The sequence below is a fragment of the Rhea americana genome, unplaced genomic scaffold (assembly GCF_003343005.1).
Source record: "Rhea americana isolate MKP2758 unplaced genomic scaffold, rheAme1 scaffold_60, whole genome shotgun sequence".
NCBI classification, from domain to species: Eukaryota; Metazoa; Chordata; class Aves; order Rheiformes; family Rheidae; genus Rhea; species Rhea americana.
In genome coordinates, this window is record NW_028186757.1 from 791754 (window position 1) to 816993 (window position 25240).

Here is a 25240-nt window from a genome sequence, read left to right on the forward strand (position 1 = left end):
CGGCCCGGCCCGGCCCGCCCGCCCGGCGGCCCCTCCCGCCGCGCCGCGCCCCTACTGGTGCGGGTGGCGCCGCCTGCTGCTCCCCGGGGAGGCGCTCGCTCATCGTCCCGCCGCGGCGGGGCGGGGCGGGGTCACGCAGTCGGCGCGGACACCGGCTCGGCCCCCGGCCCAACGGTCGCCCCGGCAGCCAGCCCCGCCCCCTCGGCCCTGGTCGGGGGCGGGGCTTCCTGCCGCGCACGCGCGCTGCGGCGCCCCGGCGGCGGCCCCCGCCCGCTACTTCCGGCGCGCCCCGGCCGTCTGCCCCTGGTGATGGCGGCGCTGCCGGGCGGCGCTCCTCCGCCCTGCCATGCTGCTGCCGGCCTCGGCGGCGCTCGGGCGTGGAGCACCGCGGCCCTGCGGGGCCCGGCCGCAGCGCATGGCAGGCGGCGGCGGCGGCGACGACTCGCTCGGTACCTGCTTGGGGGCTTCGCCCCGCAGCGAGGCAGCTAGGAGGGGCCGGCCGCACGGGTAAAGCGGCTGCCTCGGTGTCTTCTGGAGGGCGTGCCCGGGATTGCCGAAACTGTGGTACCACCAGACAGCGAGAGCTCACCGCCAGGCTGAATTGCTGTTCGGGCTCTCCCCATCCAGCAAGCCACCTACGCAGTACCGTTCGGCTTCTGGCTAAACCTAGACGTGTCTAAATCAAAGCGAAAGGGCATCACGAGTCACAGATCTGCACTTGCAACATACACTAGAAACGCAGGCTTTCAGTTAGGAAACAAAAAGTGTAAATATTTCCATCTCAAGAAAGTTTCCGTGAGCAGCCTGACTCCCCTGGGTAAGTTTTTGCTCAAAACTTGGTTTTGATATTAAGTTTTGACCCTGCTGCACCACGAGATAGCAACCCCACGCGAAATTCGCCCCGGGGAAATCTCTGGGAAGACTCGCACAAATGCCGGGACCTGCAGTGTCCTGTAAGCCGTGCTTTATTCAGGAGAGCTGCGCAGCCGTTTCGTTTACTTGCATCGTTAACCTTCGTAGCTGTCGTTCACAGCAGCCCGTCGCTGTTTGCTGTGGGGCGTGGATGCCTCACGGCAGAAAACGCTCGGGGCGGTGGCACCCCCTCTCCCCCCCCCAAACCCCGGGCTGTCACGTGGCGTCGCTGAGCCCCCCCCGCTGTCACGTGACCCCGCTGAGGGCCCACGGGATGTCACGTGACCCGCCGCTCTCTTCCCCGGATCAGGTGACGCCGCCGCGTTACCAAGGTGAAGCGGCGCTCCGTGCGGAGGGCGGCCAGGCTAACCTGCTGGCTCCGGCTCGCCTCCCGTCGCCCAATAGGAGCTGAGCCGCCTTGGCGGTCTCCGCCAATAGGAGTGCGGGGGGCGGGCCCGCGGCGGGGGCGAGGTTCGGTTGAGCGGCTGCGGTGGCGCCGGTCATGGTGGGGAGGTGAGTGGGGCCGCGCTGGGGCGGGGCGGGGCGCCGCCCCCCTTCCCCCCCCCCCTGTGGTGCTGGGGGCGGCGGCGGCGGCGGCTCTCGGCGACTGGGACGGGGGTCCCCGGTCCTGTCGGGGCGGCGGCTCGGCCTGGCCCGGCTGAGGGGAGCGGCCCGGTGTAACGGCCTGCGCCGGGCCTGGGGGCTCCCCCGGGGAAGGCGCCGGGGCGGCGGGCGCTGCGCGGGGCCCGCTCGCGGCCTGGCTGCGCGGTGCGCCTTCATCCCTGCGGGGTAGCGCGGCCTCCCTGCGCAGGGCTCGGGAAGCCTCCGCCCTGCCCGTGCCGCAGGCCTTTCTCGAGGCGTGTGTTTCCCGCGGCCCGGGTAAAAGTAAGGACGGAGCTGCGTCCCGCCGGGGACTTGACTGCCGCCTGCCCGCGCGTGCCTTGCGGGCAGTTAGCATCTGCGGAGTAGCAGGCAGCGGTCACTCCAAGTTACAGCTCATACTGCTGGTTTAGTTTTAGTACAGCATAACTGGTTTTGTGAATAATGCAGCAGGAGCAAGAGAACTTGATTAAAGGCAGCTGAAATGAAAATAGTGCCCTACCTCATATGTTCTATTATTGCCAAAAAGATAACATTGATATTAATGCCAAGTCACTTTTTTTTTTCGTTTTAGGGGCAGCTTAACATTTACACTGCCTTGATGCATCTTCAAGACAAAACAAAACAAAGTACAGTGCTGTCACTTTGACCTTTTTTTCCGTTCCGATAGTTATGCCTAGTCATCTTTTACTCCCATTTTTCTGTGTGCAAAAGATCACTTCAGCTCTCTCCAGCTTTGTTTTGCAGTACTAATCAAACTTCTTCCTTTTGGTCTGCCCTCATGGCGTATGGTTCTTCATCTTCCTGAGCAACTTTAGTGAACTCTTTGCCGGGTGCTTGGTCGTTTTTTGACTGACAAGAAAAATGATTCTAAATCAGTGAGACAAGCCTTGCTTGAAATGTTAAGTATGAACCTAAGGTGATAAGGCCTTCTGTGGGAGGGAAGCTAAGCACAGCAAAATATGAGCACTGTTAGTGCTCTTAAGTGAGGCTTGGATGTAAACGCTGAGAAATCCTGCATCTCTTTCAATTGGCAGTGCTCACGTTATTGAAGTTCTTCTCTATTCTAGAAAAGATGACTTTTTAATCCCCTCCCAATTAATTTATTTTGATTTTTATCATTTTAGTCTATTTTTATGGCCAATTCTTTTTGCTATTCTGACTCTTCTCTCTATTGACTGTATGTTTAACTTTGAGTCATTTGCAGATCGGGGGAGAAAACTTCTTTTTAAAACAAATCTTACCTCAATTTCTATTTTGTTGATTATTAGTGGGTTTTTTTCATTCACCTTACCAAATGCCTCACAGAAACTCTTGTATCATCAAGATAAAAATCTTTATCAAAAGAGAGAGAAGAAATTAGCTTGATAGAGTCTATTTTTGTTCAATTTGCTTAGGGTTTTATCACACTATTTACCTCCATATTTGATTATTGCTTCTTTTAAACTTGTTCAGGTTTCTCGCTTTGCCAAATTACTTTTTTAATATAGTACTTTAAAAATAATCAGCATTCAGTGCAGCATTGTTTAGCTGAATCTCAAAAGCTTCCAGTCTAACTAGTCAAGGTAGTACAGTGCAAAAACTGATATGGACCATCTGAATCTATTTTCTATGAAAAATGAAAAGAAATAATTTTCAGTTAAAAAGTAAGGTCATAATTTTTATGTTGAATAATGATTTTAAGATTGACTGAGGATTTCTTGAATTTAGTCTTGTTTTTGATTCATTAGAGTGACTAACCCCCAAAATACTGTATTTAGTGCTTCTTAAGAATAAATGTATAGGTATTTTTTCCCACTCCTATGGTAGTTTTACCAAATAAAGTTGAATGAAAGATTGCTAACCAAATGTTGTCATTGTCAAGGTGAAAGGCTAAACTGACTTTAGTAGTGCAGCCCTCTTCTACAGCAACTTATCCAACTGTACAAAAATAGAGATGAGATTAAGAGTAGGTGATTTACAGAAAAGGCACTAAGCACATAATGCAGTCGAAGAGATAAATGGGTTGACATTTTAGTAGAAAGTGCAACATGATGTGGCAGGCTGGTAGACTGACTAAGTACAGCTAATTAAATCTGTGGGGTTTTTTTTTTGTTTTTTAAGTACTCAAGTAAGGATGCCTTAAGCAATAACTATGGATAAATATATTAAAGTGCAGAAGATTGGAGAAGGATCCTTTGGGAAAGCAATTCTGGTCAAAGCAAAAGAAAATGGCCAACAGTACGTTATTAAAGAAATAAACATCTCAAAGGTGAGTGATATCATTAATTACTGATTTTTTTGTTGTTGTTGTTGCATTTCTGTTCTCAAAAATCATTATTTTCCTTCTGAAGATGTCAAATAAGGAGAGAGAAGAATCAAGGAGAGAAGTTGCTGTGTTGGCTAATATGAAACATCCAAATATAGTCCTGTATAGGGAGTCATTTGAAGGTAAGATCAATTAATGCAACAAAACCTGAAATAACAGTATTAAGTGACTGTCTCTATGCTACAAATTGTATATAATTTAAAAATCACTATACTTTTTCTCTCTTTAATCATTTTCCTCTTCTTTTACTACTTCCCTCAGTTCTTTCTGATTGTTTTTGTGATTCTCATATACATTTAAAAGAAGTGCAACAATTGCATAAATATTCTTGTCTCTTCCTTACATGATTATAATTTTGATTGATGTCTAAGTGTGATCTTTTTCTGTTTCTTCACAGTATGTGTCCCTTAAATACTTTCGTCTATCTTAATTGCTTGAATGCTTGTGTATCTTAAATATGAGCATGATCTAAATTCAGTTATTGATCACTCAGTAAGAGTAATTTCATCCCAAAAGTCTGCCATCTTAGAATGGGGTCTTCAGTAATTACAATCACATCATTGCTTTAAAAGTTAGAAGAATAGACGAGACTAATAGTTTGCCTCACCAGGCTGTGGAGGAAGGAGCAATTTAATTCGAAACTGAAAGAACTTCATAAAAAGTTTGATTCATTGACATCCTTAAAAAGGAGCCGCTTAACCAGGTGCCCAGAGTTCTCTCGTGGTTATCATTTCTTTCAAAGATAGCATGGAAGTTGTGATAACCAAGAAATTTAGGAGCAAGATCCCCCAATTCTTACGGTGAATGTTGTGGGAAATAATCAGAAGAGGTAAAAGATTCCCAAAGCCTTATTGAGTAGGATTAAAAATAGTATTTAAAAACTTAAATATTACTTGAAATACCATGTAAGAACATTATTCCTTTTTCTTTTCTTTCTGCTGACTTTCATGCCTTTTGATTTGGGGTTTTTATTTTCTGTTCATTGATTTAGAATTATATGCCATAAATGAGAAGGCTGTGTTTGTTACTTTTCATAGATCTACACTTCTGTCTTCTATCTAACAGAGGCCTGTTCCCAAGACTGCTCTGTTTTATGAGGTAGATGCTGTAATCCCTAGTTCATGAGACTGCATATTGCATCTTTCTTGCTCAAGCACATTGACTTTGAACATACTGGTTTTGATTTATAAAAGCAATTTATTTCAGAGGCAGGTCTGCAAGAAATCCAGACTCCTAGGATCAGATTTCAGAATAATTTCAATTGTAAAGCTTAGCCAAGGTACAAAGCACTGTAAGCTGAAATGAGAAGTTCTGTTGTTGATGTTCTGGAAGACAAATTTCAGAAATGTTTTGCAGAAATGAAATTTAAATGACTTAGAGGCTTTAATTATTTTTCGCTCTGTTTACCTTTTTTTTTAGTATTATGACTAACTTCTTATGGTCATAAGGGGTGAGTTTTTTGAATGGCATGTGATCATGTGTACTTACTCACCTTTTCTCAAAATCACACCTAGGCTGTGACTATTGTAGTTCATGTATTTTACTGGCATATTTGAGTTGCTGTTCATGAAATGTTAGAATTTTCATCAATATACTTGTAATTTGCCATTTGTTTCTGGTTAATCTCTTTTTTTTTTTTTTTCTCCAACAGTAACTGAAAAGATTGTATTGGGGAACAAAACTCTAACTTCGTATAAATGTATTATGTGCTCAAACTTTATAGTGGAAACTTGCATAGGGTTTTGAAAGTCTCCCCAAATTTCTTTCAAAATGAGAAAATACTGATTTCCATATGTTGCCGTCTGCTGAAAGCTTTCTTGTTGTTTTTCGCTCTCTGAAATGAACTTTAAGCCTGGTATGAGAACTGATTATTGCCACATTCTTGCACTAAGTATGAGTATTTTATCCAGATAAAACTGCAAGAAAGAATTAGGCAGATGCAATTACTTAATTTCGAACTTAAAGATACCTATTTTTAGGGCAAGGAGATCTATGGATGTTTGAAATATCCAGTAGAGTGGAGAATGTTTTTTATTTTGCTTCATAACATGACATCTTTAAATTAATAGTGGTCTTGGACCTCATTCTGGAGCAAATGGTTCAGTAGATGTCATTCTTCCTTCTCTATCAAATAATCCAATATTATCAAATATGAGAAACATATGTTGGGAAACTTGGAGTAAATACAACATTTTTTCTTGAAGTTTGGAAAAAGGAATAATAAGTGATACCTGAAGCTGCACAAAAAAAGGTTTGTTTTCTCAATTCCTTTTTCAGTGACCCATGTATTTTTTTTTTTAACAGAAAATGGCTGTCTCTACATAGTGATGGATTACTGCGAAGGAGGAGACCTGTTTAAAAAAATAAATGCCCAGAAAGGAATCCTGTTTTCTGAGGATCAGGTAACAGCACACTGCTACCATAGTTTTTTGCATCCTAATACTTTTCTTGTGCTTTAAAGATTTTTTTTATTTTTTTTGTTCAATTTGGCAGATAGGGTTGCTTCAGATGTATAGAATGTTCCCAAATTGTGATTCTTGTTGCCACCAGCCACAGTAATCACTAAAAGCTTAACTGGAAATCCAGGGTACGTGGGATTTTTTTTCTGTACATGTAGGGTACATTCTTAGGAAGTCTATGCTTCTTGCAAACTAAACCAAATCTGATGAATGAAAAATACTAAGGGAGTAGACAGGCTGAGGTTTTTTAAACCTATAAGATGTTACATACGTAAGATTTTTGGTTTATAATATTGATTTTTTCCCCTCCCTCCAGTTACGAAAGAACATGCGTTGTAAATATAATAATATGGAATATAATATTGTGAAACTTACTTAATTCAATTGTTTTTTTTTTCAACAGAAAGATTTGATATTATGTTGGAAGTATGCTAGCAGATTTTTCCTTCTTCGTAATACTGGTTATAAAGTCACTTATGCTATGAGGCAATCTGGAATAAATGAGAGGATTTTATGTGCATATTCAATTAAAGCAAAAATAGTTTATATAGGATTCAGTTTTTTGCTCAAAACTGAGATATGTTTCCTTATTTACAAATAGTTTCTATACTTTGCGTTTGTATACGGTAGGGGCGCATTAGAACGTCAACTTACCTGTGGCTGTACCTTGCATTTTATTGTAATTTTTTGGTATATATGTATATACTTTTGAGTTGTGAAACAGCTATTCCACATGGAAGAGTTTTTGCAGTTATCCGCTTATTTTGTGACTTTCACTAATTCACAGTAACGTTGGTTTTGTTGGCTTGTTTTTAATATTCTAATTGCCTGTTTTTGTTTCTTGCTTTTGTAATTGAAATCCACTTTGCATTATTTTTCTTTCAAAGGTGAAATAGATTAAAAGCTACTAGATAGTAGACTATAAGAAGACTATAAGAAGATTGCATTGGTTACAGCAAAAGTATGATCTCAGGGATGCAATAATCTTTTAATTTTTATTTTAAAAAATATTTTAAATATTGAATATTATATATATATATAATTATATATATTATTATATATATATATATATAATATTCAATAATATTATATTATTGAATACTATATATATATATATAATATTCAATATAATATTTATTATAACCAGATTTTTATTGTATATCTGTTGTCTTTATAATATGTTATTAAATCTAATAAGATCAGAATTAATAATATCTGAATAGGTTAATCTGTATCTTTCATTAAAATAGGAAGTTTGTATTATAGTGACAGTAGCATTACATTCTTAATGTTTCTAGGATATACATGAAGCCAGGTTTATGGGAAGAGAATAATATTTTGAGTTATAATGATAAAACTTATTTGATGTAATCCTGAGGAAAAAACTGGAGAAGCTCTCAAATTAAGATATTGATGTTGCATATTCTCTTTTACATTTAGATTCTGGATTGGTTTGTACAAATCTGTTTAGCACTAAAACATATACATGATAGAAAAATCTTGCATCGGGACATAAAGTCACAGGTAAGCTGATGTGTGTGTTTGTGTGTGTGTGTGTGTGTTGGGGTTTTTTTCTTAACTTACTTCCAAACTGGTAATGTTTATATCTTGATAGTGTCAACTGGGAAATTATGAAAAATATTTGAAATATATCTTTTTATGTAAACATTTTAAATTTTGGAAACTATTTTTGTTTGTAATTTTTCAGAACAGGTTTATTTTTACTGACAGATGAGGCAAAGAAGATATCTTAACGTTATTCATGTGTCCTTTTGTCCCGTACTTAATTATATTTTCAAATTTACAGTAGTGTTTTTTCAAGTTTTGATAAAGTAGGGCAAGAATAGGTCTGTTATTTCCCAGTAGTCAATAACATTAATGGGAGTGACTTCAGAGTGATTGAATGGTAGAAAACTTTACTCCTTCCAAAACATGCTGGGAACAAAATGTATGCAACTGTATGAATGTTCTAATTAACAGACTTTTTAAAATTTCTATGCCAAGAATATATTTTTGACCAAAGATGGGACAGTACAGCTGGGAGACTTTGGAATCGCCAGAGTTCTTAACAGGTAACTCCTATTTGGTGCTAGTTTCTCTGAATTAATCTAAATAGCTTTGCTTTAGGAAAATGTAATGTGTGCACACCATGTAACTTAACATTCTTTTTTTTTTCTTAGTACTGTAGAACTGGCTCGCACTTGCATCGGAACGCCATACTATCTGTCACCTGAAATATGTCAGAACAAACCTTACAACAATAAAAGGTACTGATAAGCATTTTATTAAGTATTTTTTAGGAAGGAGGAGGGAGTATATTCTTTAGAAATCTGGAGCCATTCTATTCATAGTAAGCAGCCTTTAGTTCATCCCTTACTCAAGAATGAAGTGGGCTTTGCTGTACAGGTGTTACCTCAGCAGTTTGATGTAGTGCAGAGCAGTGTGATCCAGGGAAGACTTGTTTAGTGCTTTGAATTCTAGATCTAGCCATGTTCTTAATTGTGGCTCTGCTTTGGTTTCCCTATACCCTATTTGCTCTGCCTTAAATTTATGCAGTATGAATGTGAAAGCATGTTAAGGGTGAAAAAATCACAAATATGCTAACTGGATTCTCCAAGCATATGTATAGGTAAGATAGTCATACACAGAAGAGCATCCTTCAGATGCTTGCTTATGTTTGTTGCCCTGGCAAATAGGCTGTATCTAGTAACAGTTTCCCTAATGTAATGAAAATGTTTATTAGCATGTTAATTTTAAGTTGTACTCACCTGCTGAATTACATCCGTTGTTGTGGGTGCCTTATATTAGTTTCCATGAGTTTCTTAAAAGATGAAAATGATTATAGTTCCCTGCCCCATAATCTCTCCTGCGTGAGATTTCTCATTCCAACCAAATTCTGCCATCTTGTAATGAGTGAAGGTAAGGTAAGTCAGTGTTAAACAGGATTAATGACTTGTTTAATTGAATTTAAGTATTGTACTTGCTGAAGTCCTTTTAAGAATGTATTTTGAATTTCAAGGATATCTCAAGGAAAAAGTACATATTTAAAGAAAAAAACCTTTATCCCTAGTTTGTCCAATTTTTCTGTTTTGAGTGGTGCAGATGAAAAGCCCTAAATAAAATGTGGAGCTAAAATAATCCCATCTGGTTTTTGATTTGGCCCTGTTTTTTATTGGTAGAGTCTCTTTTTTTTCTTGTGGTGGGGTTTTCTGGAGGGAAGGGAGTAAATTAGAGGGAGCTTGTACATACTCAAAATGCAACTTTTTCTTTCCCTTTTCAGTTCTACGGTACTTGATTAATAAGTTTTTTTTTGGCAGTGTCACACCTAGAACTAATTCTTAAAGTCTGTGTTCTTTGATTTAGTGATATCTGGGCCCTTGGTTGTGTTCTGTATGAGATGTGCACACTTAAACATGCGGTGAGTAGAAACTCATTGTTTTGTTAAAAGAATAATGACTTCAAGCACAGCATTTTTTCTTCATTATCATTATACAAACATTTATATTTTCAGTTGATGGAAGAATTTCATGCTGACTGTTTAGAATTATGTTCAATGCTTAAATGCTGGGCAATATAGGTAAAGATTAATCATCTGTTCATGCCAGTCTCTGCAGAAATCTTTGTGCCAGTTTTTCTTTTTGTTTTCTGTGAATTGTGCGTTAGCTACAGAAGTGTTAGATACAGTAACAAAAGATAGTATCCATAATATTTCATTCTTTCAAAAAAAAGTGACCTTTTCGTTTTTTACTGAGAAGGCCTGAATTCAGGCTGCCAGTTTTGTGCGGACGGATTAGTGTATTTCTTTGTTTAGAACAGATACAGTTCTTTAAATAAATTCCCAAGTGAAACAATTGACAGTCTTTTTATTTTACCAATTTGAAAAATACCTCTTTATTTGTCATCCACTTTCCAGTTATGAAGGGAAGAAAAAACATTTTCTATCTCTTCTTGTTTGAGACTTAAAAGTAAGATTTATGAAGGGAGGGAACAAACCTGTCTTTTTAAAATAAATAAAAATAATTCCTTTTTATTAAAATGAAGATTATTATGATATAGACATCAGAAAAAACATTGAAGATTTCATGATAGTTTTTGTGATTTCTTGTTGCTGGGTCTTCTCTGCAGCAACAGTATTTGTTGCCTCTCAGAGTTGACGGCAATAAGTTGTTTTCTTGAGTTGGTTGGTAAGTGCCGGGTTTTTATTGGACAAAGGAATTAGAATGGCTCTCTGCTCCCTGAGCTTATGTTGAAATCTAAGCATTCGTTTGGATTTGACACAGAATGAATGTGAATGCTATTTGAAAAGTAACTTCACAAAAAAGTACAGAAAGCACCTGATGGTTGATTGTTTCAGGGAAGCGGAGAGAGCAGATCAAGTATGTATATTACTTCATAATATTTTATCCTTAACTATGTGTAGTAACATATGCCTGTCAGTCTAGATCTGAAAGGTGATAATTACTTGTTAGCAAAGACAGCATATTGCTTTCAGAATTTAAGTTTTAGATATCAATAGCATAACACTGTCGATTGAGTGAGGCTATCAATAGGCAGCAGGTTATTTTTCAACTGATGGTCTTGAAAATTTGTTTTGCTGTGTTGAGGCAAAGAAAGTCCTTTTTTTCCCCTCACCATTGTATGCAACCTTATTTGTGGGTACGCAGTAATATGTAACAACTGTTTTCTTTCTTGTGATACAGTTTGAAGCTGGTAACATGAAAAACTTGGTACTGAAGATAATCTCTGGATCTTTTCCTCCTGTTTCTATGCATTATTCCTATGATCTACGTAATCTACTCTCTCAGTTATTTAAAATGAATCCTAGGGATAGACCATCAGTCAACTCCATATTGGAGAAAAACTTTATAGCCAAACGTGTTGAAAAATTTCTCACACCACAGGTACGGAGATGGTTTTAATTCTAATTTTACCTGGAAACATCATAGGACTTCTCTTTTTTTTTATTCTAATGTTAATATACAACATAAAATTGGAGTAATAGTGTTTCCTACAGCTTTTTTTACAGGCTTTTTCTGTTGAGGAAAAAGAATGTTATTTTGATTTTGCTAAATTTACTGATAAAACGAACTACAAAACAATTTCAAATTGCTTAAGTAGTTGGTAGTCTCACAAACAAATTTAAATTGGCATTTTCTTTTTTTCTCAGGAGCACTGTTTTGTATTTCTATTTAGTGAGGAATTATGAGTCAGATGTTGATTTGTTTAGATACGCATTGTTGCATAAAACAGCACTGAGGATGACTTCAGCATCACTTCTTTAGTGTTATTTCTTCAATCTGTTATTCTGTTCCTAATTTGCAATGGCCTGCAAGTTTGTCCTGTGAAATATTACTAAGTAAACTAATAGCTACATTTCTTGATGCTTAAATGCACCTCCTTGTATACAAGCTAGAAGAAGTTGCTCAGTATTCCATGTTGCATCTGTTGACATCTATTGATGTCATTTTAATATCAATCTAGTTGAAAAGAGGGCAAGAATAACAAGTGGAGAATAGTACTGGAGTTAAGAGGTAAGTAAACAGAGAAAGGACGTGGAAAATGAATGCAAAAGGAGAACTTAAGTATAAAGATTCTAGTGGACTATAGGTTGAACTGATATTAATTGAAGATCTTCCATATATAGTTGAAATTCTGATTATATACGAACCTTTCTCTCCTAAAATTCTTTATCTGTGAGTTAAGTTCTGTTGAAAGGTAAGATTAAGATGCCTTTACAACTAAGGTCATTGTCCTAACCTTTACCATAGTAATCTTTTGATCAGATTCTTATTTCCAGCAGCTTAAATGGATATGATATTTTTATTTGTAGTTATTCAGACTTTACTAATAATTATTATGATAAACTACTAATTAATAGTAAACTACTACCAGATGATAATATTATTTTCTCCTCAGTTGAATACAAATACTTGAACAAAACTTTTCCAACTGATTCACTGACATATTCAGCTTAAAATGATGCTGTCTAATTTAAAGAAAAAAATAGAAAGCATCTTTTACAGACTGTATTAATCATGGGTACAAACATATTCAGGTGAAGGTGGTCTTTCTGTGACATAACTGTAATGCCTGTTTTCTTTCAGTTTCACCCATGACTAATACTGTGCTCGACTTGCTTTAATCTGAACTTCAGAGAGCTTCCTTAGGTATTTGTCATCATCAACATGGCTCAACTATTGCCGAAATCCTGTTCTTAACTGACTGGAGATCAGTCTACCAGAGTTATATGAATTTTTAATTTTTGTAGTTCATAAGTTACAGTAAAGAGTACAGAGCTTTGGAAAGGGGGAAAAGCCTTGAAATGTGCCTAAGATCTTATTATTGGAACATGGCACTTCAGTTCTTCCACTCACAGATCACCAACGAAAAAGCGTTAAGGCCATTAAAATACCAGTAGTAGGAGACAGTTCTCATATGTGACTTCTTGCTTTTGATGACAGATTATACAGGTTAAAAAGTTTGTCTCCATCATTGTGTGCAATTTTAGGCTCTGCACTTTTGTTCTCTTAGTGTTGTTTTTTTTTTTTTTTTTTNGGTGTGGGGTAGGGTTTGGAGGAGGTTGTGGGATTTTTTTGGTGTTTTGAGGGTTGGAGTTTTTTTGTTTTGGTGGTTGATTTCTTTTTGAATTTTTTTGGATGTTGGGGCGTTCTGGGGCGTGGGGATTTTGGAGGTTTGGTTTAAGATGTTGGGATTTTGGGGGAGGTGTCGGGGCTAGAAATTTTTGCAGGGAGGGGGTTAGGTAGTCTTTGTTTTCTTTTTTTTTGGTTTGTTTGTTTGTTTGTTTGCTTTTTTACACTTCCCAGACATCTATTGTAGCTGGCTGGTAATCTCTAAGCAAAGCAAAATCATCTGAATGGTACAAGGTTCTATAAAAACTGTTCCTTAAAACTTTGAGGTTTTCTGATGAACCAGTCAGCATTGGTAGCAGTCATTGTCAGAACACTGAATGCATTTCTGGCATGCTCTCGGGCTTGAAAGATGGCTTGTGTTAGAGCCATTATCTGTTTGCATGTAACTTGTACCATCATACAAATTCTTTTGCTGTTGACCTCCTTTGAATGTTCTGTATTGGTAGGACTAGTTGATGCACTCGGATTTGGCAAAGAGTCTGAGAGCAGGAAGTTAGAACATGAGAACACTGTGCCAGGTCAGCTAAAAGTCACTCTTGTTCCTTATCTTGCAAGCTGTGAACACTGGCCGTAAACAAAAGCCTAGTGAAGAGTGTTAGAACATGACAAGCCTTGCATTGTTGTACCTGACTTCAATAAAGATATTTCACAATTTTATTGTACTTAATGTCTTACAGAACTCCGTATATGTTGTTTATAGAAATCCATATGTACAGTCATCTTCCCATCTTGAAAAGAATAGGTAAACAAAAATCCCCAAACAGCTCTGAAGGATTTTTTTTTTTATTGAGGCAAGGCTATCTGAGAAACTGAGATAAAGTTTGAAAACTATGCAGAAATCTAAAATAAACTGTGCAAAAAACCATGTTGATGTTCACATTAGTTTTCTTGCAACTGTGACTAGCCAGTTCATAAATGCGGTAGCAAGTGCCAGTTTGCCCAAAAGTTAGACTAAATCATTTTTTTAAAGTAATATGGGTAGTTCTGCCGGGAATGTTTGAAAATATTGAACCTGACTTCATATTAATTTTAGTAATAATAAATTGAATGAATACCAGAGTTAAGTATTCATTTAAATTTAGATTATGGTAGATGCAATTAAAATTATATATATATTTTTCTGAAAAGGAGTTCTCCTTTTTAGCTTCAGACATAAATATTGTTTTCTAATAATTCAACTTTTTGTTTAGCTTATTGCAGAAGAATTCAGTCACAAAATGTTCCAAAAGTTGGGACCACATGCTGCACCAGGTAACTAAGTGTGTAAAAATACTTTTATTTTCAGCTTTGGCAAGATAGTATTGTAGAAATGTAGAATTGTTCTTTTTGGTTGTGGTGTGTGTCTTTTTTGTTTTTTGATTTTTGTTTTTGTTTTGTTTTAATACCTGATTCTAGAAATTTCAGCAGAAAACAGGGGGAAGTAATACTCTCTTTTCCTGGAGAGGTGGATGTATGTAACCTGTGAATCATACAAATATGAACTATGGACCTGTAACACTTCTAGATGTACTTTTTACTCTTGCAGTATGTTAGGCTTACAAAATTTGAAGAGATAGTGAAGACTCAAAATACTGGAAATCATCCATATTTTGTTGTTGTAGAAGGAGGTTAGCCTTATTAATGGCAAATGATTAATGAGAAATACCATTTCTTTTAAAATTTGGAGTATTTTGTTAGTGATTCCAAGATCAAGTCCTGACTTCAGCCCAGAGCAGTAGAATTTCTACTACTGCTAGCAAATCAGATTGTAGTTCAGTTTTGCAAGGTGATCTGGTTTTAATTCATTTTCCTATATTGGTTAGTTTTCTTCCTCCCCACTTCCCTGCCCCAAAATTCTTCCCCTCAAACTATTTTATTTCCTTGTTTTTTTGATTGTCTTATGTCAAGTATTTCACTGCTATTCGGTAGTGAAAGAGCCCTGCTAGCACAGAATCAAATTCACCGTGGATACTGGCATATTTTCAGGAACTTTACAGGGGAATGGTATTTCCAAAGGCCAATGAAGCACTAGCTCTGTTAGAGTTCTTCTTTTGCTGACCTGAGTGTTGCAGGTTGCAGTCCTGAGTTATTAGTGGAGATTTGTCTCTGAATTCCATTTGTGAAGCTTTTCCATGTGTCCGTGACAAATGGAATAAGAAGTTCCAGTTCTTCAGGTTAAAGTGAAGTGATCGAAGTGAAAAGGTCAGGGATTGTGTTTTTCTGTTTCTTATCAAATAAGAAATTTAGGAAAGTTGTTTTGGACAACTGGATATATTGCACTACCTGCTCACTGTCCTCTCAGCAGTTCACCCATTCTCCAGCCCTGCTTTCTTCAAAAACTGGAAAAAGGGAGATGTAGTGCATTGGCAGGCCTGGATACGCTTGTACAAGAGTCTTCTCTTGTTTAGCAAAAAGACCAGCTCATGGACAAAGCTTGGCTTCAGTTGCACCAGCTCAGAAAATTACCAAACCTGCTGCAAAATACAGAGTGCCTTTAATGAGCAAGAAAACTGGTGATGCACCTAAAAAGATTCATGAGAAGAAGCCACTGATTAAATGTGGGCAGGTAAGAACCTAAGTAATTTAAATTGAGCTGCTTTGTACCTATTAGAATACTATGAATTTCTCTTCAAAATATCTTTTATATGGACACATGCAAAAATAAATAGTTTAAATGCTTGTTTTCAGCTTCTCTGTTGGTGTTTATCATTCTTAGAAATACTCAAAGTCTGTGATCATGTCCTTAGATAGTCTTTGAATCTTTCTTATTCATTCACAAATAACTTCTAAATTTAAACCTTAGAAAACTTTTTTTTGGATTATTTTCTAAGCATTTTGTCAGCCAGAGAAATTGTATAATCAGATGAGGAGTTTTGCAGACTTTATTCAATGAGCTAATAAAAAAATGATTTTCTGCATTCCTTCATACAATACTTCTAATCTTTTTCTCCAGTCACCTTTCTCTACATACCCTATTACATTAAAAATATCCTATTTCTCCATTTTGATTTGTTCAATTACTTCATGGCCAAGATTCCTTACTGGATATAGCTAGGTCTGAACTGCATTCATATGCTATGGACCAAGCAATTAGCAGGAAACCCATACTTCAGCTTTTTTCCACTCTCAGGAGGAGAACTAATTCAAATTTTCTTCTGAATGAGTAATCTCTTCCCCCCTTCTCCCCATGACACTTCTGAGAACATAATATTGATATATCTATACACCTTGATACGTCTATACACCTATCAAGTTTTTTATATAAATTATCCTTCAGGTTCAAAAGTTACTGGAGGTTTAGGGGTAATTGTCAACACACACAAGCCTTGTTTTCCGTAAAGTACACATTTTTTTTAAAAAAAAAAGAGCAATGGAGAGGAAATACACAAACGACTGTGTGTCTTTTTGAGATCATGAGGGTTTTTTTCTGTTTTAAGGTTTGGTTGCACAATCATTTGCTAGTCTGCTGCTGCTCAGTTTGCCTAGCCAACCTCAAACCAACCCAACTTACATACAGACCCAAAGCCCTTGCTGTGACAGGGTGGATACAGAGAAAATTCCTCTTGCTGGAATGAGTCAAGATATATTCTTTACTCGAGTATGTTCTTTGTGGGTATTGTACCTAGTGATAAGTTGTAGCACAGAAAAAATGACTACAGTGTAATATAAATCCTCTTCTCTTTGCTGACACTTCAGGATAGTCTGATCTTGCAACCATAAACTAACTTTTCAAAGGAACATATGAAACTAACATCCTCTGTTTTACGGGTTTTAGCTCACTGTAGTTGAGCTACACTGGCTTAAGTTTCTAAAGGCTTCTATTTATTGAAGTATTTGATTTAAAGTACTAATCTGATGGGATTTTCAGTTTGTTTAAAAAAAATGAATCTGTAAATATGTGTTCTATAGTTAGAATAAATAAGCTTTCATAGTAACCATCACCTGTTAAAGGAGGAGATTAGAATAAATGTATAGCTTACTGTGTATCGCTGCTTCTTTACTAGAAGTTTGATATTGGTTTCATTCACCTCTTCTGTAGGTAACAAGAACTTGGGTAATATTACCTACAGAAAGAGCCTCAGGATAAGCTAGTAAATCTGTTTTCCAAAAAAGTTTAATATCTGGAGACCTTAGAAGTAGTATCAACAGATAATATGGAATGGCATTGTCAGAAAAGAGAAATTAAAACAAAACTGACTTAAAAATTACTGCCTTCAGCTTTCAGGAGGGAGATCTTAATAGAGGATGAACAGTACAGTAGAATTTACCCTAGATCTTAGGAGTTTTTTTAATTTAAAAACTTCTGAATAATATTGTCAGCCCGGTTTTACACGTATTATGTTGTGGGTTTAAGAATCTCTTTGATAAGAATTTTTCTTCTCTTCCTGGCATCATGCTGTCTAATCTGAAATTTCATCTTTTATCCAGGCCTTTCCAACTCCAGTGAAGAAAATGAATCCAGAAGAAAGGAGAAAAATGTTTGAGGTACAATGAAATCATCTGTTAATTTACTACGCAAAAGCTAAGTCCAGAATGAGAATAACAAAATCAAATCTTCAAACTTTTCCTCATTTCTTTTTTCCACTGCCTACTTTTTGTTTTTATGGACATACCTCCACCATCAGAGCACTAACCAATTTTGACAGAGACTTAAAAGAATAATGGCTTAGTAATAAATACCAAATTATATGCTTATTTTCCAGGAAGCTGCAAAAAAGAAAAGGTTAGAATTGCCTGAAAAACGCCAACGAGATCAGGTAGACAAGATACTTCAGCCTTTTTTCTTCTACCTGTAGTAACTTTAATGAAATATTTTGGTGTGTATTGAGTTATGTGTTGCCTAGGAATATAGAATAGTTCAATTTCTCAGCTACTAAACTTGTTTAATTTTATTTTAATAAATAAATTGCATACCAGTTTACTGAAGGCAGAACAAGTGAGAAGATTGGAAAAAGAAGGGGTAAAATATGTTTAAAATGCATTTTACTTTTCTTGAATTGTATTTTCCTGTATTGTTTTCTCCTTCAGATGGAACGAGTAAACAGAGCCAGGGAACAAGGATGGAGGAATGTGCTTGGTTCAGGTGGAACTGTTGATGTTAAGGTTGGCAGCAGATGCAGAATTGTGGTGTAGCCTGTTTCCCTTCCCCACACCTTCCCCACCATTGATTATCTGGCCTGGTCTTCTCTTTTCAAAAAGATCAGCTCTTGGAGGTCAGCTCTTGGAGCTGCCCAACATGAAACTATGGATGACTTAAGAGAGAATGTGTAATAGGCTATCTTCCCTTCTTCTCTGGCTTCTTGGAGATCATATGCAATTTTTGTTTTTAATACTTATTAAGTTTCAGTATCTCTCTTTTTTTTTTCCCCCTCTTCTTTTTTTGCCGGGTCTTCATTTTCCCCCTTCTTTTTTTTTTCCTACTCTTGCTTTTGCTACTTTTCCTGTGCTGAATCTATGCATGAACAATTTCTTTCACATTCAAGATTGTTTTTGAATTTTTTTGTTGAAATATTTTCCAGATTCTCATATTATGATAATGGATTGTTTGCCCAGTATTTAAAACATGCTTCTAAGCATTCTTTGTTTTTTGCCAGCATAAATGACAAAGTCAGTATATATAGAAAAGTTGGCTGTCATGGGGAAAAAAAGTCATGAGTAAATTTTAAATGTGCTGGGTTTTTGTGTTTTTTCTTTTCTCTTTTTTTTCCCCTGAAAGTAGTAAATTTAGCTATTCATATTTTGCAGGATTGAATTACGTAATTCAATCTGATTCCTGTGACAGTTTCAACTTGCCTCTTTGTGTGTATCAGTTTCATGGAAGCATAACTATTCTGGAACTAGTCAGTCTCATGAAGATACTTGAATATTAACATCTTCTACTTTCATAAGACAGAGCCAGTGCAGAATTGAGTATTGTCATAGTGCAAATCTATCTGACAGTATAAATTGGATTACTACCACAAATTGCTGTGTTTTAACGAGTCTTACAAATACTTGACTTAAATATGTTCACCAGAGTTATTGTGAACAGGCTCTGAATGAAGAGTAGAGGTTTTGTTTTCTGTTCCACGTACAACAAGAATATGAAGAAAACATAGGTATACAGACAGATTTCAGTAGCTATTTGCCAATTATCTATGTGCTTTCAAAATAAAATCATCTTTGGATGCATGCCATATCATATAGATAAAGCTTAAACATAAAAACAAACTTTAAAATGCCAGACTTTAAGAGAAGGTACTAATTGAATGGATAATCAAAAGAAATCTTTTGGTTTCTGTATGTCTCTTAAGTCAATTTTGCCAGATACAGCACAAGCTTCTGTATAACAGGACGTACCAGTACCAGTAGATTTGAATCAGTTGCATGTGTCCCTGAAAACAATCGTGCTTCTAATTAATATTAGAGAGTTTCATTGCAGAACACCAGACACTGCAAACATAGACGAAGTTCTGTTGTAGCTAAATGTGCAATTATCTTTTCAGTCACCACGGGAAATTCAGGTTTGATGACTGTGTGTGTTTTCATGAATGTTTCACAAGTGTTATCACTTGTGTAAAATATCATGGCAAACTTATGCTTTAAAGATGTTTTAGATTTCTTCTCAAGGTAGCTTTGTACAAATTTTACTGCAGACTAGTAGGTTATTGTCAATCTAGGTTTCCGTGTATCGTCATAGTATTCTTGATTTAAATTTCAGTTTCTTTTCTCCTGCATGAAAATGGGGCATCCAGTGACTTCTTGACAATGCTATTAGCTTAGAAAGCCGTGTTCGAACTTTCTGTTAACGCAGGCTGCATAGCCTCGTATGAAAGCATACAAGGGTAACATACTGCATTATTTTTCTTTTCCTGTCTTCCTTTTGGGAGACTGAATGCTGGCACCTGTTTCTGAAGGGAAATGGGGAAAGAAGATGGTAAGGAGTTGACCAGAGGTTTGTGGTTCTAGCTGGGGCTCTAACTGTTCTGCAGACTGAGCATCTGTTCCAGACCATTTGTCTAGAGATTGATCATACTATTTTGTTAGATAATCCTTTTGAAAACTGAGCTCTAACAATTACAGGTGAATCATTGAATAGTGTCTAAAGCAGTGCTTTGCATTTAATTTGTAGAAAATGTAGGCTTCTGTAGTAAATTATTTTTACCTAGAGGAATAGCTTGCTAGCGTATTTATTTGAATGCCTGGATAAATCTTGCTGTCAGCATTCTGTCATATGGATTAAAGAGGAGTTATTGATGGATGTTGAGCAATTGAGACTCTTCAGATGTGAACTAAATTCCCTTGTCAGTATAATCTATTCAAGAACGCTTGTTTTAAGTGGGCAACCTTAAACCTGTCAGATCTACGCTGACTATTTGAATGTATGTAGAATACTTCAGACCACTCTGGAAAGAACATCTACACTATCATTAAAATCAATTCTATAGATTCACTATCATGGGCTGTTTGACCACTGCCACAGGTATAAAATGAACACTTTATGCATGTGCTGACAACCTTAACCTTGTTTTGCCAATTTCACGTTTTCTGCATCCATCCTTGGCTATTACTATTCGCAACTGCTTGCAACATCTTTTTTTTTTTTTATTTTATTTTCACATGGAAATTCTCCAGTGGTTTCAATTCAATGAGAATGAAAGAATTGTTTTCAGTAAAGGAGTAACTTGCAGTAAATGTTGCTCTGATCTGAGCTTTAGATGGGAAGCTTCTCAATTCTGGTGATGCAACCCAATTTTAGGTTGGTAAAATTGGGATTCTCGAATAAATCTGCACTTGGAATAACAATTTAATGCCATTCAGCAACCTTAAAGTGTGCTTAACTGTTTCCAACTTTATTTAAAAATGGCTGTTTGGATACAAGTTACTCATTGATACTTAAGTTAGCACTGTATCACTTTTAGCTTTTATGCTGAAGTGTGAGCTATCTCTGGTTACGCTTCAATGGAATCTTTACCAATGACTTTCAAAATATATGATGGCTGTCACATGTACAATTAAACTATTATCAGAGGGAGGTAAATGCTTTTTTGTTTTGGAGTGCTAATTGAAAAGTACATTTTTAATTTTTCAATTTTGTTTTGGTGTATTAAAACAGGAACGTGCCAGAAGTAAAAGCACTAGTACCAAATCAGAATTGTTGCAGAACACAGTAATGCTTTTATTCTACTGGGGAGATGGAAATTGGAAGGACTCATTAAGACCAGTGTTTAAGATTCCCATTCTAACCCTTCTGATTTCCAGGCACCGTATTTTGGTGGTGGAGGTGGTGCTGGTCCTTTTCCTGTGTCTTCTAGAGGACAATATGAACACTATCATGCTATTTTTGATCAGATGCAACAACAAAAGGAAAACATTAAAGTAGCTGAAGAGAGGGAAGCCAAATGGAGGGCAGGTGTACAAGGCCAAGAAGCTGTTGAAAGGTATGGCTGCCTTCCCTTAAGAAGTTGCATGTGGTCTACTTTAGATGAAAGTAATGAAAGTTACTGTACGTATTTATCTACAGAGGAATTCCACCTGGAGTACGTCCAGGAGTTCCTAAGGGGCCTGCAGGTCATCACCATTTACCTGATGCTGATGCAATTAGGAAAAAAATGAAAAGATTGAAGGAGGTGTCTAAACAAGCCAATGCAAACAGGTTGGACTATGATAATCCATAAATTTGTCCCTACGTGTTAGACTTCTGTTTTATGTCTTGTTTCATTTAGTAGTTTGAGATGTCTCAAAACCACTTTTATCCATTGGTACCGTGCTGTCTGTTTGTGTGTTGGTCCCTCACAGACCACAGTTCTTTTAGAACCAATGGATACCCTGGCTTCCCAGTCAGTAGAAAAAATGAATTACTAACAACTGTAACTGGGCTAGATTTTGGCCAAAATTCTTAGTTTAATGCAGTTACAGTTTAGATAACACTACAAGCCTCCTTTTCTTTTTTCATAGTTCTACTTCTTGTGTTACTGCCCAAGATGCTTCCTCCACTTCTCATCTCATTCTGATTGTCTTCTTGCCATCTTAAGTGTTTGAGTCTAGCAGAGAACATTTAGAAGGCTCTGCTGTATGTTGCTGCAGACTTTTTAGTTCTCCTATTTATTGGTCTGTGGAAAATATTTAGGAGCTTTCTTCAAAAGCTGTGAATATCAGATATTATAGTGGTGTGCAGCTTCTGGTTCTAGGATGATTATTCTTGGCAATTACTATAAAGTATGTATACATTTCATATACAAACCAGCATTATTTTTTAATAATTTCTCTTCCGAGATTTTTTTTTTTTTCTAAAACTGCTTTACTTCCCTTCAAATCTGTTAATGTTGTCCCAAGGACTGTGTCTGCACTAGAGAACAGTAAATGGTGAAATGTCCTTTTTAGTAAGTCAGTACTTGAGCATTGCACACTGACTAAGCTTTTCAGAGGGCCAAAACTTTCTCATGCATTATCTAAACTTCTGCAGATCCAAAAATACATTCCTTGGATGGAAAGATAATTGGAGGTAATGAGAGGAAAAGGAAATGATCTGAGAAAACGTTGTTCTTCTAAATTAAATTTTATTCAGTGTTTTATTTATTTATATACTATATATATATATATATATACACACACTATATATGTGTGTATTTATATATACATATAGTGTGTGTGTGTGCACGTGTACGTTTGCAGAATATATATATGTATATATTATCTTTTCATATATTACCATATGCTTTTCATTAGCATATGTAAATATATACACTATTTTCAACAATCTGGGCCATTGTGAGCTCATTAAAATTCTTTCTGATATACCCCAGTACTGGAAAATGTTTTTCCAGCTGACATAGATGTTTTTACTTTCGCCTGTGCTTATTCTCAACTCTACACACAGTGCCATCATCCCCAAACCATGTCTACATTAGGAAACATTGTTTGCCTCTCACATTTGACAATTTTAAGTGCTCTTGGGCTACAACCAAGTAAAATGTTTTTAATATATTAAAATGGAGAGGAAATATCATAGAGGTCTGAAAATTATCAGTAAAATGTAAATGAAGATGAAATAATGATTTAATATTTCTGAAATCCTCAAACCCAAAAGCACTCAAAGAAAATACCAGGTAGAAGTTTTAAAACAAATAGAGATTTTTTTTCTAATTGAGGTGCAGTATTTTTAGTATTTAAAATACATTAAATATTTGTATGTTATTATCTAGAGATAATTCTATTATCATAGCCAACATAATAGTATTTCTCTTCTGTGTTTTATTGATTCGGTTGAAGGTGAAATGTAAAGATATGTCATCAGGATGTTTAGCTAAAACAACTTAAATGGGACTTTCTTAAAGACAGATAATTTAAAGTATGTGTTAAAGAAGCTGAGAAATTCTCAAGTTATGCTCTTCCAGATTATATTGCCACATCTAACATAAAACTAAATATATCTTCAGCAATCTTTAAAAATTGTCTCTTGGACAGAAATGTAGTCCAGAAGAAAACTAGCTGAAATGCTTTTAAAGCCAAATGATTCATTTTGTTGAATAGATGTTGAATAAATGATGAATAAATTCAGTTGGCATAAGTATTTGCTGAGGACTTGGTTTGAGGCAGATAGTTTTCTGCTTCGAAAACACCTCTCCTCCAATACTGTAAGCTGAGCTTTGCCTGTATTAGAGATGTTTGGACAGGTTTCATTGTACACTCAGTGAGTTAATATGTAATGAACGGGAAGTCAAAATCTTGTAGCAAGTCAAATAATATATGTATGCAAAGATAAGCAAGAGTTTTTTTGTGGACTGTCTTGTTTTCAGAGCAGCTACAGAATTTGCTCTATTGTATCAAAGTACTTTGATCTCTGACTTTCTCCAACAATAAGAAAATGAAACTGTGTTTCCATTTGCTGTAATTCATTAAGAGAAAGGTGCAAGGATGTTTAATTAGTGTATTAATTCATTTGTGACTTACCAGCAGTATCTCCTGTATTGCAGAATGATTCTTCCTTAACTGTTTTAGCCTGATGAGATATTCTTATCAGCTTATTCCAATTTCTTCCAGCCTGTTGCTGGACCCCCATTACTTTTCAGTCAGAAGAGGCTAAGGAGCCAGGGAAAGGGGATTTCCTCTTCATTCTATTAGAATCTCTATCACCAGTCTGCAGCTTCTTTTGTGGAGAGTTTTCCTGTAAGTCTGCTTCTAACTAGTTAGTCAGAAACTGATCCCCTACAGAATGATCATATTTACAAGGAGGCTTGCCAGGTGCTCAGTTAATAGTACTTGAACATAGCTTTGTTATCCGCCCCAGGTCAGGTACCAGTTTGGGTAGAGCATACAAAAAAGCATCCTGTTCTGGCCAGTTCTGCAGTAGAGAAAATTCTTTTCATACATAAATCCCCCCGACACACACACAAAAGCAGTTCCTCTACATCCGCAGAATATTAGCACTGTGCTTATCCAAGGAGTAGAAGCTCTTATTCCAAGTGTGGGTTAGACCTGAAAGACTTCTGCAGTATTGATTTTACTGACTGGCTCATGCAATGAGTTCTTGCCCATCTTTGAAGGAAAATCTTGAAGGACTATGTCCTTTTTCACAAGCTTTGGCAGTAATGGAACAAGCTGAGGTATTTCAGAAATGACTGAACTAAGATTGTTTTGCTTGGATTTTTGTTTTGATGACCAGGATGTAGAAGGACAATAGGGTGTTTTGAATTTTTTTTTTAGTTGTTCTTTTAACCTAGTTCATCTTACTTTCTGACATTTTGTGAAAGTCTTGACTTGTGTCAGATAAAAGGCGTTTTTTTTAAAAGAAACACTATTCACAGAAAGCTGTTTTTTCTTTGTGTCCCAGTTAATGTGTAAATGCAGTATTTTTTTTCTTTGTTTATTTCTTTTGAGTGTCATATTCAGAGACTTTCAGCTTGGTATATGTTGCAATTACTCAGGCAGAAAGGATGGGTAGCTGCAGAAAGAGAAAAGCAAGTTGAAGAATTCTGGCAACGGAAGAGAGAAGCCATGCAAAACAAAGCTCGAGCTGAGGGACACATGGTATGGAATCTGGTCTTCCTATGTATATTACTGTTCCAGCATGCTTTATGAATCTTTAAAAAGGCATCCTAGCCATAAAAGCTGTCTAAATATCAGTTTCCAGTTTTGGTTGCTAGCTTTAAAATTTTAGTTAAAATTAAACTTTATGTTCAGTGATTGGAACTTAAAATGAAGTTTGGGAAGTTGATAGCTCAGCTACAATAGTGCATTTTACAAAAAATACTTTAACAAAATATCGTAAAGACACATCTATCTTTGACAAAGTCGATATTTCTAAAGTTTTTATTCTTTAGAGGTTGAAATTATTCAATAGTGTTCAATAG

The 25240-nt window shown here is 36.9% G+C and overlaps 2 protein-coding genes across 10 annotated transcripts in view; one reads left to right on the forward strand and one right to left on the reverse strand.

The window, feature by feature from the left end:
- The window catches only part of CLCN3 (Cl-/H+ antiporter 3), a 64580-nt gene extending 64376 nt beyond the window's left edge, over nt 1–204 (reverse strand). For both annotated transcript variants that reach the window (XM_085319844.1, XM_085319841.1), the window contains exon 1: nt 56–204. The gene's annotated coding sequence lies outside the window, so the exon portion shown is untranslated. The remainder of the gene's footprint in view (nt 1–55) is intronic.
- A 592-nt stretch (nt 205–796) lies between these two features.
- The window catches only part of NEK1 (NIMA related kinase 1), a 50214-nt gene continuing 25770 nt past the window's right edge, over nt 797–25240 (forward strand). For 3 of the 8 annotated variants that reach the window (XM_085319867.1, XM_085319870.1, XM_085319873.1), the window contains exons 1-18: nt 1379–1425; nt 2087–2141; nt 3616–3763; nt 3846–3942; nt 6125–6222; nt 7720–7803; nt 8284–8351; nt 8460–8546; nt 9643–9697; nt 10980–11180; nt 14120–14180; nt 15317–15474; nt 17337–17393; nt 17612–17665; nt 17937–18011; nt 21150–21328; nt 21412–21543; nt 24815–24917. In XM_085319867.1, the coding sequence (XP_085175993.1) occupies nt 3647–3763; nt 3846–3942; nt 6125–6222; nt 7720–7803; nt 8284–8351; nt 8460–8546; nt 9643–9697; nt 10980–11180; nt 14120–14180; nt 15317–15474; nt 17337–17393; nt 17612–17665; nt 17937–18011; nt 21150–21328; nt 21412–21543; nt 24815–24917 (1626 nt within the window). In that variant the 5' untranslated portion in view covers nt 1379–1425; nt 2087–2141; nt 3616–3646. Of the gene's footprint in view, nt 818–1378; nt 1426–2086; nt 2142–3615; nt 3764–3845; nt 3943–6124; nt 6223–7719; nt 7804–8283; nt 8352–8459; nt 8547–9642; nt 9698–10979; nt 11181–14119; nt 14181–15316; nt 15475–17336; nt 17394–17611; nt 17666–17936; nt 18012–21149; nt 21329–21411; nt 21544–24814; nt 24918–25240 lie in introns of those variants that run through there. The other 5 variants (XM_085319874.1, XM_085319875.1, XM_085319869.1 and 2 more) reach the window with 4 other exon arrangements.